General features: G+C 34.2%; 1 protein-coding gene across 2 annotated transcripts in view; it reads left to right on the forward strand.

Moving 5' to 3' along the window:
- LOC105212869 (putative neural-cadherin 2) overlaps positions 1 to 19354 on the forward strand; it is a 245582-nt gene that overhangs the window by 118838 nt on the left and 107390 nt on the right. For both annotated transcript variants that reach the window (XM_054227233.1, XM_054227232.1), the window contains exon 4: positions 5259 to 5710. In XM_054227233.1, the coding sequence (XP_054083208.1) occupies positions 5656 to 5710 (55 nt within the window). In that variant the 5' untranslated portion in view covers positions 5259 to 5655. The remainder of the gene's footprint in view (positions 1 to 5258; positions 5711 to 19354) is intronic.

A 19354-nucleotide genomic window follows, 5' to 3' on the forward strand; every position in this document is an offset into this window, starting at 1 on the left:
TATTACTGTCATAAAAACCTATGAAGTTGTTATGTTATCTTGAGTGAACTTAGATTTTCTTTCTGTAGAACTGCTTGATTAGTGTACCGTGTTCTCATGCGCTTTAGGACTATATAATATATACTTAGTTCCAATCTCGCAGAATCATAATTACTAAAAGACTATATAGTTAGACTATAGTTATCGCTTCTTCACTGAACTATGTCCATGTCGATGTACATCACACAGCTCATCGTTCCATCGACTGCGGTATTCGCCATTGCCAATGCGCAAGCGGCTATAAATCTTCCGAAAACTCCTGACGCCGACTCATCACATATAGCAAACGGAGATGTTGAGGGACTTGTAGAGATTGGTCTTTGTTCGCACAGTACAGAAGAAGTGAAGTCCTCACTTTTGAATTGCCTACGCAGTCTAAAGGGACTCCTGTTATCAAAAAAAAAAAAACACCTGTTCGGCGTTGGATTTCAAAGCTGGCATTGTTGTTGTTTATGCTGGTTCCAAGGTAAACGAAATTATGTAGGACTTCAATGTTATGACTGTCAATAGTAACGTGAGAACCGAGTCGCTATTGCTATAATTGTTCACTACGCCTTTTGTTAGTGTTAAATCTTTGCTGCTTCTACGCCAACAAGATTTACTGCGCCACACAATCGTCTTTGATATCTATAAAATGATACCAAAATCTCAACTGTTGTAAGACGTTCGATCCATAGTTGTGCTATTGTCCAATAAACAAGGTTATATATAGCAAATGTGTTACGCCATTTTATGTATTTTAGTATATTATATATTACAATACTTGTCCAATAAATTATGAACGAAGAGAAAAATGTGCTATTTTTAATCATTAATAACAAACATAAAATGTGGTATATTTTAGAAAAAATTGTTGTAGTTTATAGCCTACTACGTGTGCTCAAGTTTTTGTAGTAAAAGCGAATGGAGTTGCCCCAATGGAATAAATACAGACATGTCAGAATCAAGTAACTTCTCCAGACCAGTACAAATAACTAAATTCAAAATTTCCAAACATCATGATTTTAAATTTCAAAGCACATGATTGTTTATCATGTCTTCATGTGTTATTATACAAATTTTAAGTCCAGGGTTATTGTCTGCGTATTATAGTATACTGAGAGAAATAGCCTACCGCCAATTATACTGGCGACTACACTTCAGTAGCTTTAAACAAATGGGGTGTTCATAACTTCGAACTAATTCAGTAGCTAAGGGATCCCACTGAATGCAATATCTCCTCTATATAATACTTCTCCGAAGACTCTCATCCCCGAAGACTCTCATCTTCTACGAAAATCACGTAACACGTTTTCATAATGAAAAAAAAAAACTCGAAAAACGTATTATTGTGAAGATGACTTCTTTTTAAATGGTGGTGGTCTGCCTGATGTACATTATATCTGAATTATAATACTTTATTGCACTATGGGTGTTGTGGCAGAAATACGAAATGAAGCATAATATGAAAATGAATCCAAAAAAGGATCATTTGGTTAGAATTTTGGTTTGCCTCATGTTGGTTAGTGCAAGGTAAGTAATCCGCCAGACACGTAAAAGGTGCAAACCTATAAGTCCCTCGTACGCACCGCCGGCAACACATCTAAGTCAAATTCATTTTGTTTGCGGTTTCATTTTAGATGTGTGCGCCGTTTTTTTGTGGCGCTATGTGACAATACAGTCAAAGTAGCGAACATAATGAGTACAAGATTTTCTACGCCTCCAGGCCACACATTCGCTGTCACCCCAACGGCGGCACTAATAGTTACGAGATATATGGCGCTCGCATTATCATTTAATTCATTTAGTAGAGCGTGAAAATGTGAGCGTGAAAATGTGAGCTTGCGAAAGCGTGCAGAAGAAAACAATGAACGGCTGGAGGAAAAAATTAGAAAAAATTCCGAGAACGAAAACAAAAGAAAATTGCAAGAAACGATGATAGAGTAGTAGTAGTGAATAATTAAATGGAATACGGAAGTGGAATTGCATGTAGACGGGCTGTCAATGAAGCTTTTACATACTCGCACTTAGTACATTCCAAAACACGACGGCATTGTAGTTGAAGTAAGAACAATTAGTCAGCGGCACGAGAAATGGGTGGGCAAATGTGTTCAAATGTGGCTGCGTGAACAAAGAAGTTTGGAAAAAATGTCATTTGCAGTCGCCCACAAAAACATTATATTGAATAGCATATCAGCAAGATATGTCATATAAAAATAGATATGCCCGCTGGCTGGCTAGCCAAAGTCATTGTCTGCCAGTCAAGTAACCAACCAACCAAATGGAATGACAAGAAGTGAATAGATTGTCCTTCCAACGGCCTCAGCGTTTGGCGAAATGGTTGGACTCGTCTAAGCGTGGTTGGTATTAGCGACCGAACGCAAATTGCCTTTTGTTCGCAAACATTTTTGCGATTGCGAAATACAAAAAAAAAAAAAAAAAAAAAAATTCTGCAAACTTTAAAGAACATTGTTGGTACCTTCGCGAGCCACGCTAAATCGCTAACGACAATGAACGATTATCCCGATGTTATCTAGCCCGCCTAGGCTATCCAGCATTTATGCCAACAAATTGCGGCAATTTTTATTTTTTAATCTTCATAATACTTTAAGTGCAGCAACTCGAGTGTGAAAATATGAAAGCTCTTAGAGAATTTGCATTTAACTTAGACGATCACTTAAATACACAGCATTGTGAGTTCATTGAAGTATTTGTATATCTGTTAAACATTATACAAATTTGTACGAACATGAGTAGTAAGCGCCACCTTTTACTAGTAATCCTGCAAATTTATGTGCTCAGCGGTAGTTTTAGTTGTAATTGTAATTGTTTGTGTTCGCCATGGAGACAACTAATTTCACTTCATAGCTGCGCTAATTGGCTTAGCAAAAGTTTAAATTCACTGGAATACTTAGTAATTTGTTACTTGCAAGTGTTTTGCGCCGGTATATCAGATATCTTCGCTGCAGACGTCTACACAGTTTGCTGTTCGGTTGGCTGGTCGGCTGTGTCTGCTCAATTTGCCTGATAGCCACGATGAAAAAATTAAGCTGCAGGCAGGTAGCGTGCAGACAGCTGTCGGGCTCTTTTCGAATTTAGTTATTTGTTAGCTTTGCTGAAGAACTTCGAATGTAAACAGTAATTTTATAATTATGTGTAAATTCGAGTATTACCAATTTACTTCAAAAACAATAAAGCCAGCTTGCTTTTTTCAATCAATTCAAACACAAAATTAGAACTTTTAATATTCATTATAACTGATTTCGTGTATTATGTATGTGGCTGTAACGTATATATAGATACTGACAGGCGTTCGCTGACCTAACTCAACTAAGTACTAATTCAGAATAGCAAAAAAATCATAAGAATTTAATTAAAGTTGAACTAAATTGATGATTGTGATGGAAAAGCCGGGCATACTTGTTTTTGCTTTCATTTCTGGCATTTGAAATAAATTGTCTATCCCAAAAATATGAAAACTAGGCTTTTGAGAATACTTAACACCTTAAAAAAATCCGGGTATACAACTATTTTAGAGAGATGTTTTGTCAAATTGAATTATTCGAAAAATCCAAAATTTAAAAAGCACTAATTGATATTCACAAATTAATTGCATACACTTGATCACTCTTGATAAAGATAACTATGGTGTGACAAAGTCTTCACCACACTTACAAGACTACAGTATATCTAGTCAGTAACATAAGCTGAACAATGCTAACAATGAGTGATGCTTTCTTTATACTGATAACATAACTAAAATCTCGGAATATGTTTCAAAGACATCTGGGTATCCAGACAAATATCTGGAATATACTACGCATTTTCAAAAATAGTTTCCCAAATTACGTGAAATATGGTAGTTAGGTAGGTATGGAGCCATACCGGCTCAATTAATGCAAGATGCGGTATTTTGATGCACCATTGTGAGACCTTTATATCTTGTTATCTCGTTTCATCGCCAAACCATTTGGTGCTTTCACTGAAACTACGTATCTCCGTAGTGCTTTTTGTGGCCATAGATCGATTTACCATACAAAATAAAAATTTACATTAATTTTTAGTTGAATTTTAATCGACTTGAAAATGAAATGCAAATCTGCGACAAATACCGTATTTGTAATTATATATACGTTCTTTGTCTGCGAGTTGTTGTTAACGCCATACGACGGTAGATGGCGCTGCTGGAAATAAATAAAAAAATAGCAGTCAGCTGATGAACCTTACTAACTTCTTATGAAAAGCAAAAACAAAAATGTGTAACAGCTGATCGATTATCGGGTAGGCAAACCTAACACTGTGTGTGGAGATCTCGCTTGATATTGCCTGACATGGTATTTGCTCCGCATCGAAATCGTCCTGAGAAGCTTCTATCTTTGCGTTTCCGAAAATGTTCCTGTGGCCGCGAACCCGTATTATAGACAGTAAGAAATATGTGTTGATACTATCTGTTAAAATCATAATTTGATAATCGAAGTCATGCAGAAAAGTATATCCTAAAAAATAAATAAAATGTACACTGAAGTATCTAAAATAATAATTTTCCAAATGTAACTACGTAACCCCAAGGTATGATTGGGGACGAGAAAATATGTATGTATATGAATGTGATAATGGGTATATAATGAACATACTTCAATACTAAAAATAAAGCAAAACTTATCTACATTTGAATGGCTCTAATTTCAATGGATTAAAATCTGGACTTCCAAACGGCCGATCATCTGCATCTATGAAACCTTTTATTACTGGAGTAAAATCTTGCAAAAAGTTCCAATAATCTCTATAGAAGGGATATTGTTTAACCGCTTTACTACGTCGTCTTATACATCCTGCTGGTCACCTTTTGCCCGGGTTTTAATCTCTTTTTCACAGAAGTGAAGAGGTGTTTAATGAATAGTCATTTGGAAAAAACGAAAAACAAACATTTTAGAAATATTAAAATTTTTGAGAAGCATATAAATTTAGCTTGCAATCACCGCAATACGGTAATATTTTCTTTAGTTCCCACAAAATTGTTAATAAGTGAAATCAAACACTGAACTGATTATTATATACGAGTAGGCACTGTAAATTTTTAACATAATTTATGACAGAATTAAGTAGTTAACCGTCAACATCAAATCAATATTTGCGTACTACTTTAGAGTAGTAAAGTAAAGAAAACTTTCTATTACCAAAATAACTCAATGTATAAAAATGCAACCAGAATTTCATGACATATTTTTTCTTTATTTCAGATTTTGTGTCAGTCCTTAAAAAATCTTGAGCTCATGAGAAATTAATCACTTATGCACACCAAAACCTCTGGAATTGTTAATAAACAGCTTCGACCGCCAATATATATACAAAGTACTTTAAAAGCCGTGTAAGAGTTCACACCAGACGCAAATATCCGTTAACAAGTTGAATCAGTCGAGCCGAGCAACGAAACATATAAGTCCTACTCGAAGCAGCAATGTTGCTGAACTCAACGGCACAGTGTTCAACAAGGAGCTATAAGGCGAGCTGAGTGCTTTTTCGCGTGCGCAAAATTAGTAAAACGGAAGTTAGCTGCTGGCATTTGACATAGCATAGACGTAGCAATCAGCTAAAACGCCCATTCGACCACAAGGGCGGCATATGTTTACAAGTTGAATGGACTTGAGCGCCTTGCAACTTCAAATGCATATTTGGAAACTTCTATTGATTGGTAAGTGTTTTTTAGGAAACACATACTTATAATAATTATAAATTTCATTATTATATATCTATGTGGGAGTGTAGCGTGGCACACTAAACATAATTAATCATAATTATTTATTCGTACGCTACTTCTTAAGTTTCCGATTTCTTGTTTTGTTTGCTAAAACTTAACGAATGTAAGAGTGTGAGACTATAATCAAAGAATTAAAGTCTTTAAATATTTTATATATGTATGGCAGTTGTAAGCCTATTTTACCGAATTATATTATATCCGAACCTGATTAAGAGAATTCCGTATAGTCCTCATATTAGCGCCAAAAGAAGGAACGGGATATTTTCTGAATCGAAATCTTATCGCTTGGGATCGGGCGATATTTCCAACAGTAAACAACATTTAAGGACAGCAGTCGTCAGTAAATAACTGATGCAAACCTTAAACAACTCCTTAATTTCCTCCTTATATTTCAATTGAATATTAAATCTGGTCTTAATTATTAATTGTTGCTGTTTTGCACTCAACACAGTTTAGAAGCTACACGATAAGCTCGGCAAGTGTTGTTTTAGCCACTGTAGCACCGAACTAGACAAGTTACAAATTTCATAAACATGCACACGGAGGAGTAGGTGTCCGTTGTGAGGAGGAGAGTAGCGCAGCGAATTCAGGTGAATTAGAGTAGAGTTAAGTGCAGTTGAAGCAAAATTTAACTCATCACCTACTTTTGTTGTTGCAACGCTTGCAATAATGAAGCATTTTCAAATTTCGCTAATTTTTGCAACTAGAAAAAAATTGAAGTAGGCAAACGAGAATTAAAATCAGTGAAGCACTTATTACCGTAAAGTGCTGAGAAAGCGGCTTTTCTCCACTACAAACTTGTTTTGCGTGCGTTGTTGTTTGGCGCGGTTATATACATACAAATCAACACATTTACAAATGGACACGAATGTATATATGTATGTGCAGCTTCCTAATTTATACTCGTACAGCTACTATGCTTTGCGTCAGTTTGCTAACTTTGCCGCTTCTCTGCCGCTGTTTGTTTATGGCATCTCTCCGCGCAGGTGTTTGTTTATTTACTAGACTGGCAATAAAATTTTCACTACTAACCAAATCATGATTCTCCTGCATTTGCGTTCAAAGTGTTTGTTTGTGGAGAAGGTGGAGAAAGAGCCGTCCGAAAGCATGCTAAAGTTTCAAGCGCATCCATGTTGTTGTTTTTACCTACTTACCACTTTAAAGTGAGTTCAGTTCTGTAGTTGTATTTGCTTCATAGTTATCTTATTTTATTTGTTTATTTGCAGTGGAAATTTTCACCTATACTTAAATTGCTGCAATTTTCTTCTGAAACTCTGAAGCATACTTATAGGCGCTTAATTAGTAAACCATTTCACTTGAAGTGCATTCAACGTCCTGGTCTCCTCAATTGCTTTGCTTCAAAAAAACTTATTCAACTTCTTGTTTCCTTTTCGTAGCAACTCTCTTGGTTAAGTATTTGCACAAGAAGTGTGGAGTCTAAAGTAAACAAAAACTTGATTATTTTTTAGTTATTTAAAGAGGTTATCTTGAATCAGCAGCTAGTGCTACGCAGTATTGCTTCAAGTGTTAATATATTTAATTTTCGTAAATACGCAAAAATAAATAATATATTTTAGAAAATGAATGAAGATGAAATAATTATTGAAATTCAGGGAGATTGATTGTTCCATGAAAAATTAATCACTTCTCTATAAAGAGATTTGGAATTCATAAAATATATTTTCAGTCTACAAAAAAATGAAAAATAATAAAAAGATGTGCTTATTAAATATAACAGAAAGCAGCGCGGTTTTAAACATTTCATTAGAATAATATCAAATTTAGGTTTATTAAAAAAAAAATATTGTTTAAATGTGAACTGTGTTCCAGTGAGTGCGTTCTTCTGCATTGATCGGAAAAAATGTAATAAGAAGCAAGGTATAAGCTATAAGGCGAGTGAGGCAAAACTTCCCAGCTTTTAACCGGGTTTGCAGCATAAGGCTTAGCGTTGTCATGATCATTTCCTCGTGTCTAGTCGCAAATTCCGGGCGCGTTCGCTTGAATTTCATTTGTTGTAATCGAGAGCGTTCTTCATTAATGGTTTTACCTGGTCTTAGAAGCGCATAATACAGCCCATCCTGATCCCACCAAATACATATCATTATTTTTATGTCAGGAATATTAGCTTTTCCCGTGTTTAGAGTTGATTGAGAGTAGTGTAGACCACATTTTTCATCATCAGTCACCAATCGATGCAAAAACGATTTCTTTTTGTAACGTTCAAACGTCCATCGTCCTTAAAACGTTTTGAAATTTTTGGTTTTCTTTTATTTAGAAACAATCTTCATCGAGTAATACTTCCAGTTCGCCATCTTCAAACTTCTTTGGCAATTCAGGAGGTTCTACGTCGCCCAAACCTAAATCACTACTATCTATCACTGTACTATCTATTTTGGTTTCGACAAATACTAAACTCCTTACCTGACTTATGGCTCTATCCATTACGAAGCCGCTCTGCTTTGTGTGCAATAAGAAACGTTTGGCGTTGTTGTAGAGGTAGAAAACATTTCCCATATACACAATCCTTAAAAAAGAAACCTGGTATGTTTCAGTTATGTAGTCACGACTCTCGAGGAAATGGTAATGTTTTCTTTATTCTGTACTATACCTTCTGTGCCTCAAAAAAACCAAATTATTATTGCCATTATATTAGTAGATTGCAATATAATCTAAAGTGTATGTAGATTTATAAGTTTGAAACGATTAGTATATGGGATAAGATTTAACCTAGAATCCCAATTCAAATACCTGGATTCTATACCATGGAGCCATACTAATATAGGCCTCACCAAAGTTGTAGAAATAATTTTGGAATATCATTACTATCACACCAAATAACTAAATTCTTAATGTATCTTTTAAACTGAGTATTTAATTGCTGAATGTATATAAATAATGAGTAACAAGTAATGAGCAACAGAATTTGACCACGATGACTATCTTATGGAGCGCCTGATGAGACCTTGAGTGAATCTGAAAAAGTAACATAAAATATCACTTGTTGCTACTGCGAATAGAAGAAGATAATAGAAGCTAAGAGAAGATACCCATTGAATGAATCTTGGTTGAAAACCAAGAATATACAGTTTTTGTAAAGGAATTCAGTGTTTTACTTTGTCAAACGCTTTACTTAAGTCGGAGTATATAATATCAGTAAGGTTATTCTCTCTAAAACCAGCTGATACATGCTTTACGAAATCATGTGATTTTGTTTTTCGAGGTTTCTAGAAGTGTGTCATAACGAATTCTACAGCGTTTGGTTTAACTATAGTTATACGCAATAATATTGTATCAACTTTTGTTGCTGTTTGTAGAGTTTTCTGTAATATTAAAAAAAACTTATATTGTAATTTGCATGGAATGCGCGATCTTTAAATTTGTTAACATGTAATTAAATTCAATATCTTCCACACATATTTCTTACCTTGTGTATATGTAATCAAAGTCACTAAATCACTACTTTAAATATCTCTTATTATTATTATTATTTATTATTAAATAATTACTTTAATGCAATTTATTCATTAATATGTAATATTTTTAATGTTAATTAAAGCATATAGAATAATACGTAAAGTGAATATTAGATGCTTACATTCATCTGCTGACCTGTAAGGATAGACAATATGCATAAACATGCCAAGGATCTTTGAGCAACCGTAGCTTACAAATATGCACTGGCAAATTTACCATCTTGAAATGAACATTTAATTAATCAAATTAGTAAAATTAGACATAACTTACGCACAACCAATAAATTCAGCATTACACACTACCAATAGTTAATAAATATAAATGTAAATATTTCCACATAAGCTATTCAGCTTAATTGACATTCTGCAATAACACAAAATTGCTTCGCACTCCAAAGGATCAGAGCTATACATTTACAACGCGCTTAATTAATGAAATTAAAGTAGAACGCTACTGATATGTGTGGCAACACGTTGCCAGCAATTTACTTATTATTAGCTATTAATATTGCAAGCGCACTGAAAGCGTATTGCATACCAAATGTGCACGCTCAAATAAACATGTGTGAGTGAAGAAATAAATTTCAGTTGAAACTATAAATTTCAATTACCTCACTTATGCAAAAAGAAAATTAAATTAATATAAATGACCAAACGAGTGTGCAATGTGTGGAGTTTTTTAAGCTAAGCTCTCCCACTCACAAACAAACTGTACATGCTTTGGCACTGGATTTTACTGTTATTTTCCGGTATTATATTGCTGCTTATTGCCATTCAATAAAATCGTCTAGTATGCTGTTAATTAGAGTGGTCTCATTGGGTGGGATACTGGTCGCATAAAGTTTTGCCGGATTATTTATGAATTTAGACAGATGGAATTCATTGGTTCAGGTCGATAATCATTTCTTTCACTTTATTGATAGTATATAGTATTTGAATTATCAAATCTAAATAAACGCTTGTTTCATTTGGATATATAATTAAATATACATATGTATATAAAGAGGTAATAAAATATTTAATGAACTCTGAAGAAGCACTACAAAGTAGTGAGCCTCCAGAAATTTCCAATGAAGTTATTAAAATAATAATTAATTTTTGCAGCCAGCATTTTATTAAAAACCAAAATTTTTATCTATTTACACAAGGTTCACTACAGAGCAACTAAAAGAGCAACGGTACCAATTTTACCCCTACTGCAGCAACCAGTAAATGCGCAATTTCCAATTTCACTTTAATTTAACGTCCATTTACTACGGATTACGTACACCGTAGGGTGTTAATAAAGTTATTTATCTGAAAAAACATTAGCACAAGTTTGCTTATTCATATACTGGCGCGTGTGAGACGTGTGTAAAGTGTGTGCATATATAGATATACTGTTTTACTTAGTTTGTGTCTTCTTCCGCTATCTATTTACGGATGTTATTCACTTACTCGCACACACAAATAAGGATGTGCACGCCCACACTTCTACAGCCGAACATGTGTTAAAGTGCACGTCTTCTTCTCTAGTTTATCAGTCGGTTGCGTACAGTGGAGGCTAGTGATTGATGACATCGATAAGTTGTTATAAATTGCAATGATTTCTCCTGCACTTTGTGATCCAGTGAACTCAGAGCAGCTTGTTGGTGGCAGCGCGCGTCTTTTTGCACACATTTTCAAATCACCATACTCGCTTTTCTTTAGACCGATAAGCTCGCCCGCTCCACATTCGTTTTCTGAGCATGCCGAAAATCTCACGTGCTCACGTAGTCACCTTCTATAGCCCTTTGTTTTACTCTATGTGCCATTCGGGGGTCGACACGTCGTATGCGCAACGTGCAGTCAATACTACAAATGTTTCCAACGTTTTATTTGATTTTATCTGTGATTTACCACTGAAGCTTTGTTGTTTTCTGTTCGAAATTGCCCAGCAATTAAAATAAAGGATGCTTATTGCAGATCTACTCATAGTAGCGCTTAAAGTTTTTACTGAAGATATGGTATTTATTCATGTTGACCGCAACACCAGAGCAAAGCAGACATAAAAAAATGTTTGCAACATCAATTACAACAGAATTCAATCTGGCTTACATGTCTTCTGCGCTCGCACACACATACACACTCGCTTCTCCTTCAACGGTCTTAACTGCAATCGTTAGCAGCGCTAGATTTCCTACTAGTTGTCGCCTGTGGTGCCACGCATTTTATTTGACTCACTCGGTCGACAAGTACACCGCAGCGTTTTGGTTGCTCTCTCATGCATTATGCATATGCAAATGCTCCAGCACTCATGCAAACAATTTTCAAATACTTTCAGATTTCACTATTGCATTCTCTAATATGCTAGCAGCTGGCACATGCAATGACATAATGCCCAATGCAAAATATCTTCGTACAGTTATCTTGTGTGTGCCCACTTGCATCTATCTGTTTTATTCTAAGCATTAAAAGCCGAAAGTTTTTTCTTTTATGTTGCGAATGTGAGTGTGTATGTGTCTGCATGGCATTTAGGCTATGTGGTGCTCGGAATAGTTCAGAGATTGCGCCTGCATAAGTGCTTTCGCAATTTAGTCTCGTATTATCCTGCCACGGAGGGTAATAAAGAATTCAAGTAGAAAACCACAGCAATTAAGCTAAAGCTAAAGATATTATGGACAGTGTGGGATAGGCACTGAATACTGCGAAGACAAAAGTGTCCACATAATGAAATTGATAATGTGACTTTATATATATATATATATATATTTGGCGTAGGAGCCGCTTTAAGCGATTATAGCCGAATCCACCAGAGCGCGCCACTCATTCCTCCTTTTTGCTTTTTGGCGCCAACTGGAAACACCAAGTGAAGCCAGGTCACTTTGAACTTGGTCTTTCCACCGGAGTGGAGGCCGTCCTCTTCCGCGGCTTCCTCCAGCGGGTACTGCATCGAATACTTTCAGAGCTGGAGTGTTTTCTTCCATCCGTACAACATGACCTAGCCAGCGTAGCCGCTGTCTTTTTATTCGCTGAACTATGTCAATGTCGTCGTATAAATCGTACAGCTCATCGTTCCATCGTCTGCGGTATTCGCCGTTGATGGATGGGGTCATATGTAGAAGTTCACGCAAGTGAGGAAAGTTTCTGATTGCCATTCACTTGGGAGTGGCCAGGAACGATTCTTTTGCATATGACTCAAGCAGCTCACGACTTCCGGTTTTAGACCAAGTATCCCCTGGGTAGCTAACAGACATCCGTTTGGAGGCGAGCTAAAGTGAGAAGGCGAAGCCCGCTTCTGCGGTTGTGCGTAGGGCTTGGGACCCACCACATAAAAAAAAAGAACAACTCCCCAATGAAAACAATATGACTATATAGTAGATGTAAATATACCATTTGTATAATTAAGAATTAAGAATTAAAATCAAATTACATATTGTATTTAATAAAAAAAATGCATATTAATCTATATCTTTGTCAGTGTTCATATAAGTCATAATTCGTTATTCATTAATTGTTGACTTATTTTCGATAAAAAAAAAATATTTTAATATAGATTGGAGGTAAGACACGCATAACACTACGTAATTTGGTATCAAAAATGCCTTACCTCACCACCTACATTCTGGTTGTTAAGCAATTTTTAATTTAATTTTGATTTAGCCCTTGGCTTCACCCAAATATGTCATACTCATCCTGTTTGTAATCACGAGTTTGAGATCCAATAATTTATGAACTCATATACATCTGTATTTATTGTTTTAGTCATCTTATTGATACTTTTTGATATGAATGCTTAGAATTGAACATTAAACGATTAGACAACGGTACACAAAAATGTGTGGCATAAAAAGACCATGCTTATTTCCAAAAGTAATGAAAAGAGGGTGGACCTTTGATAGTCAATCTGTATATATCGTTAATAACGACATCTGGTTAACGAGTTATGAAACTTACATCCTAGTTTGAAAATCAGCGAAATTAATTAGTAATTAGAATTATTTCCCGTTAATTCCGTTTTTAAGTCATATTGAGGTCATGTTATAACAAAATATAGTTATTTATAATAGGCCAAATCTGCTATAAAATCACCACCAAGCTAAGTTTCTTAATTTTGTGTAAATATATAGACTATTTTCCTTCAACCTTCTAATTTATTATAACGTCGCAGCTATAAAGTGTAATGAAATAAAAACGTGAGATTATATCTCTGAAATTTTCCTTATGACTTAACTAATTCTATATCGTTACCTTTTATATCCAGTGGTTTTATGGCATGTTGAGTTTTAAATTAACTTATTTACTGAAATTATGGCGTATAAATTGGTTATGGTAAATCGGTTTTTAAAATATTCTTTATTTTATTTCAAAATATTTTTATTGCGCTTTTAATACTATAATAAAGCATGAGACAAGTTATGGTAAAAGCTTAGCCCTATAAAATTATATCGTGGGTACATAAAAACACCACAGAAAATATTTCCCTTTTCTTTCTAGCTTTTATTTCAACGTAATGAAAGCTGCTATAAATGTAAACAGCTATAATTTGTGTAGGTTTTATAATGCCATAGAGCTTTATGTAGCTCTCAATAATGAACTTGTATACTTAATAAGACTTAAACTTAAAACTCCGTATCAGTACTTTTAGAAGTTTTCGTTTATAGGAAATAATAATCAGTTCTAACTGTTATATACTTCTTTATAGCTAAAATAACTGTGGCTGTTTAACAGATATAAAAAGCTCTAGAAAGTTACAAAAAGTGCCATCTAAGCTTACAGTCCACACCCAATAGAGAATATTGTATGTCGATGTATAAGCAACTAAAGTTGTCTCACTCTTCTAAAAGCTCTGAAACCCAAAACTTTCATATAATAGCTTTTTGAGGAAATTGCGTTTAAATATGCAATACCTTTCAATGTTTGTATATCCCTTAAATATAATTTAAGAGAATCCCTGCTCTTTTTTCAGTTACTAAAGCTTTATTAAAAAGTTTTTGCTTATAATGCATATTTCGAATATATTTCTTTAAGCTCCGCGGTGCTAATAGAATATATTTTTAAATACAAATATATTTATGTTTTCCTAACCTCATATCGACATATTTAAGAATTTTTTTAGAATGTAAATGATCTGGCAGTTATATTAGGTTAAGCTTAACACTTTTTCTTCGAAGTTCCAATACATTCAATATTTTTAGTTTTATTAAAAAATGAAAAAAATAATGCCTTACCAAAAAGTGCGATCTCAATTACCTCTGCTATGATACTTGATTACTGATGAGCTGTGATTAGAAGCAGCTAGACCGTTTTTGAAAATTTAATTTTACTGTCGTTCAAAAATTTTACTCAAAAAACTTGTTTAGAATACATAACAGGTTTTTTGTGTTATATATTACGAAAACAAATAAATAATATGAGATTTACTCTGAGTAAAACCCCCCCCCCCCCCATACTTGTACATAGTTTTATTTTTATTTTTAATAATCATCAGACTCTTTACTGTTTTATTCCTCAGCTGAATATTAAAAATGAATATTAAAAATACAAATATATATCTGAGTTCGTTATCATCTACAACTACAAAGCTGTAAAAAATCTACATAGACGCTTTTGTAAAAGCTGCGCGAAAAACATGCATTGTAATAAATCTAAAAATATTTGTGTGTTTTCATAATTTTTGCATAACAAACACAAACACGAACGCAACAAAAGTGGAAATAAAAGGACACAGCAAATGGACTCACACACACACTCACACATTCAGAGAAATAAATGTAATAAAATGCCGCAAAATTTGTGCCAACAAATTTCGGTGGCACAGTCAAAGGAGGTGGCCAAATGGAGGTCGCACACATAATGTCACACACAAGTATCCATCTAACTATCTTGTACACGCTTCCACTATGCATACGTGCATGCTGAAATTAGTAGGAAACTAAGCGGCGAGCAGCGAACAAATGTGGCGTTCATGCAAATTCGGTTAGACCAACACTCAAGTTTATTGCTACAAGGGTGTCTGTTTGTGTGTGTGTGTGTTTGTGGCTGAGTATGAAATGTGGCGCTTAAATCTACAACGACTCTAACAAATTACGACAAAAAGCGTAGCAAATCGAGCCACAAATGCCAACAAAAGCAATAACCACGACGACTGCTGTAAATACTAATATGAAAACACTCACATTTGTAATAACCGCTAACGTTATGTTAGTGTCACTGACAGCGCCCTAAATGATAGTAAGGACCGACGTGGCGTTGTGAGCGATAGCGCCTGGCGTTCGATGGGGTCCGTGTGGGGTGTGGGTATACAAGAATTTTACGATTGTTGCTTCATTTAGAATGCGAAACTAAAGCTGCAACATCTAAAACGGAAAATCTAATAGACGAGCGCGATAAAATGTAAACATACTTTGGGGCGCTTATCCACATATTGCGGCATCATGTCGAAATAAGGCCAAATATATCCAAATATATGTGTATGCGATTGTTTGTAGTTCTAAATGACACACGGAAATATGTAAATTTTATGGCGATATTTTTTACAACAAGTAGAGCGCGGCGAAATATTAATCAGCGCGGTTATGATCTAAATTTCTGCTGACACTGCCAAAGGAATCCGTTCACACTTGGCGCTTTTGCGCTGTTATTACTTGCTCAGTTCCGTTGCTTCCGTTACAGCAGCACACGGTGTGTTGGGGGATGACTTGATTTATGTTGTAGCGTGGTAAAGAAAAAATATATATATGCAAGAAACAAATTAGTATCAGATTATTTGTGTTATGCAATTATTTACTAGTTGATGTTGGTAATATACATATCTAAATTCAACTTTTAGTGAAGGTAGGAAAGAAAGTTAGAAGTGAGACTAGCTTTTCAATTGATTAATTATTACAACGACAATTAGAGTACGAAGTATGCTATGTGGTTGAACCATAAAATGCATGAGAAAGACTTTCAAGAACTCTCATTGGCGTGAAAAATGCAACCAAATAATGGAAAAAGGACAAAATCAGTCGGCGAATTTCGACGAAGAATGGACATACTACATATATGTATTTACACCAGATCATTTACTCTACTCAAATTGAGCCGAATTATATCGTGGACGGGACAGCGATTGTGACCCTATTTATTACAAATCTTGAAAAGGACACTTGACGGGAGAAAGTTAAGTCAGATGAGGAATTTAAGTAGCTGCTAGGACTACTTATAGACCTCAAGAAAGCATATTTTCGAAATTTAAGTGGTTAGGTGGGTTTCAGAGGCTATAATGGTATTTTTACATTTTATTTTTCAATATATGCAACCATATATTTCATTTAAAGAATTCAGCATATCAAAGATACAAATTTAAACAGTATTTTGTGAAATTTTTATTTAAAAATTCTGAGAACTCTGCCGTTCTCATCTCCCATGACGTGGCCAAAAACAAAAACTTTTGCCATGGACAGCATAAATCATTGTTAGTATATTTAAAATCTATAAACCAAAAATATTTCGATATTACATGGATAAAACTAGTTAATGTACGAAGGAAACAGAATTTTAACAAAAACACTAATTCTTTTTTAAATTTACGCCATATATAGTGTCGAACAAAATAGTTGTAATAAAAAAAATAATTCGTTCATTAACTACTTAATAATGTTATTTTAAAGATTTGTACAAAATTTCGATTTGATATTTTTGGATAATGTTACAAAATTTTGTACTATTTAATAAGATTTTTTTTCAAATTTTGAAACCCACCAATTCCCTTCTGAGATGTTGCCTCCTACAAACAGCATAACATTTTCGTCCTTCAATCTTAAATAAATATCATAAAAAATTTAATTTGGCTTCTTACATTACTCGCACAATGCATTATGTAACTTTAGCTTCCGACCTAATTTAGCCCGACTTTGTTAACTTTCTTCATTTTTGAAACAATTCAAATTACCTGCCGCCTATCATTTATCAAAAATATATGTGCGTACATTACAGCGCACATTTTGTGCGAGTAAAAAATTTCACAATGCCATTCACAACTTAATTTGTGTGAACTCAAAAGCCACACACACATACACACATCCGTAAGAAATTTAATTAGCTCCATAGACACCTTTGCGGCACGCAAACAATTAATCTTATCGCACACCATTAAGGTGTTGTGAAATGTGCGATGAGGCGAACATGCTCGGGTATGTATGCTATGTGGCTATATTTTAAATGGTGCGTGCCTGCTTGTGTTTCTTAGGCATTTGCAATTTATCTTTGTGCCCTTAATCGATGAGCCAGGCGGCGCATAAATTCGTCGGGGGGCCAAAAATCGCAATTGTAGTACTTTGGCTTTGAGCTTAATGCTCAATTGAGATTTTTGGTGTGTGGTATTACACATAAATATATATGTTTAAAATTAGCTAATTGGGTGGTTAGTTAATTTGTACCTTATCATTTGTGTATTTCATTTGAACTTTGAACTCAGGTGTGTCAAGTGTATATAATTGAAATTAATAATCTCGTGCTGCAAAGTTCATGTTAAAATTTATTTCGAAAATATTTTGTAATCCCATTTGTAGTTTTTTAAAGAGAAAATGTTGTCAGATATTTTATACGATAATTAATTCACACTTTCCTCTTCTGCTTTTTCTAATTGTCTGTTATTTTAAAGATGCGATTAGATATTTGGATAAATCTACTTTAAAACTTTAGAATCTATAATATTACCCTAGAAATGAGAGCCTGGTGTTAGTAAGAACCAAAACAATTCAATAACTCTGAATTACAAGATTGATTCATTTCATTTAATTCTAAGAAACAACATATTAGATAATTATAAGAACTTGTGGACTGTTTCAAAGTCCTGACTGGCTGTTAGAATATTATTACTATGCCAGATTAGAATGGTTTTTGCGGTCTAGAAGAAAACAGAATATTATACACGAACAAATTCCTATATTGACGTACTACATATATAGACTGGCGTCAAAAATATTTGAAATTATTTTAACGTAATAACCTAATCTTGATATAATTTTATTAAAATATCCTTGTCATTAACCGGCTCCCACTGTAACCTCTTGACTGATACATCACATATTTTATGATAAGTGGATAGTTAAAAACGTTAGTTTCCCCAAATGTCAAGTGTTAAACCGTATCACTTTACTTTTAGCACTACAACATAACACATTTTTGCATGTGAAGTGTCAAATAACTAAATGCGTTATTCAAATCACTGCTTATAAAACCCTCTTCAAATTTCATATAACTAAAAGTCGTTAAATGTTGATATTACCTTTTTGATGCCTAAGCAGATTGATTGGCACTTTTGCAAAATATTTGACGGCACAAGTGTATTTACAAACAATTTAACACCAATTACTAAACTCTAAAATGATCACATTATATGCTTAACGCTTTGTTATCTTAAAAATTTTGCTCACCTGATTTTGTGAAGAGATTAATCAAGTGTCAAACACAAGTGTCATATCACTTAAAAGTTAAACGTAAATGTTTTACTTGACAGTTACACAATTGGCTATTTGGGCTGTCAGTTGCATGTGCCATTTGTAATTTGGTGTAGATTCTCACATCTCGCTCAGGTTGAACCCACTTTGAAGTCACTCACTTTGCACTGATGGCCTATCTCTTATTTAAAGTTGAGTACAAACTAATTGACAGTTAGTTATAGTCAGAAGTTTGGTTTTATTAACATACATATGTACATGAAAAGCTTCGTGTTTGTTAAATAATTAGCTCGTTATGAAATATGACACATCAGTTTGATCTTTTGATTATGTATAGTTATCATAAATGAAGTTATACATGCAATATAAAAGGTACTAACAAGTGTTCGAATATCCCCATCTCTGGTCGCTATATTTGCCCCTCTGTTCCTTTCAGTTAGTGCGAATTGGATACCTATGTATGAAGAGTTCTCACTAAAGTGAATAAACCTTTCACAATTATATCTATATTTTAATAATTGTGTGAGGCAATTTCAATTTTAAGTAGAATTATGCCAAAATTATCAGAATATAAAATATTTGGCATTAACAAAAGTAAGTTAGCAGTTCTGAAAAACTACCGTAACACAACCTTTCAATCTAAAACTAGTTTGTCAGAATTTGTGTCAACCGTCTGTAAAGCATTTACTAATAATGGCGGT

This window comes from Zeugodacus cucurbitae, chromosome 3, assembly GCF_028554725.1.
Source record: "Zeugodacus cucurbitae isolate PBARC_wt_2022May chromosome 3, idZeuCucr1.2, whole genome shotgun sequence".
Lineage (NCBI taxonomy): Eukaryota > Metazoa > Arthropoda > Insecta > Diptera > Tephritidae > Zeugodacus > Zeugodacus cucurbitae.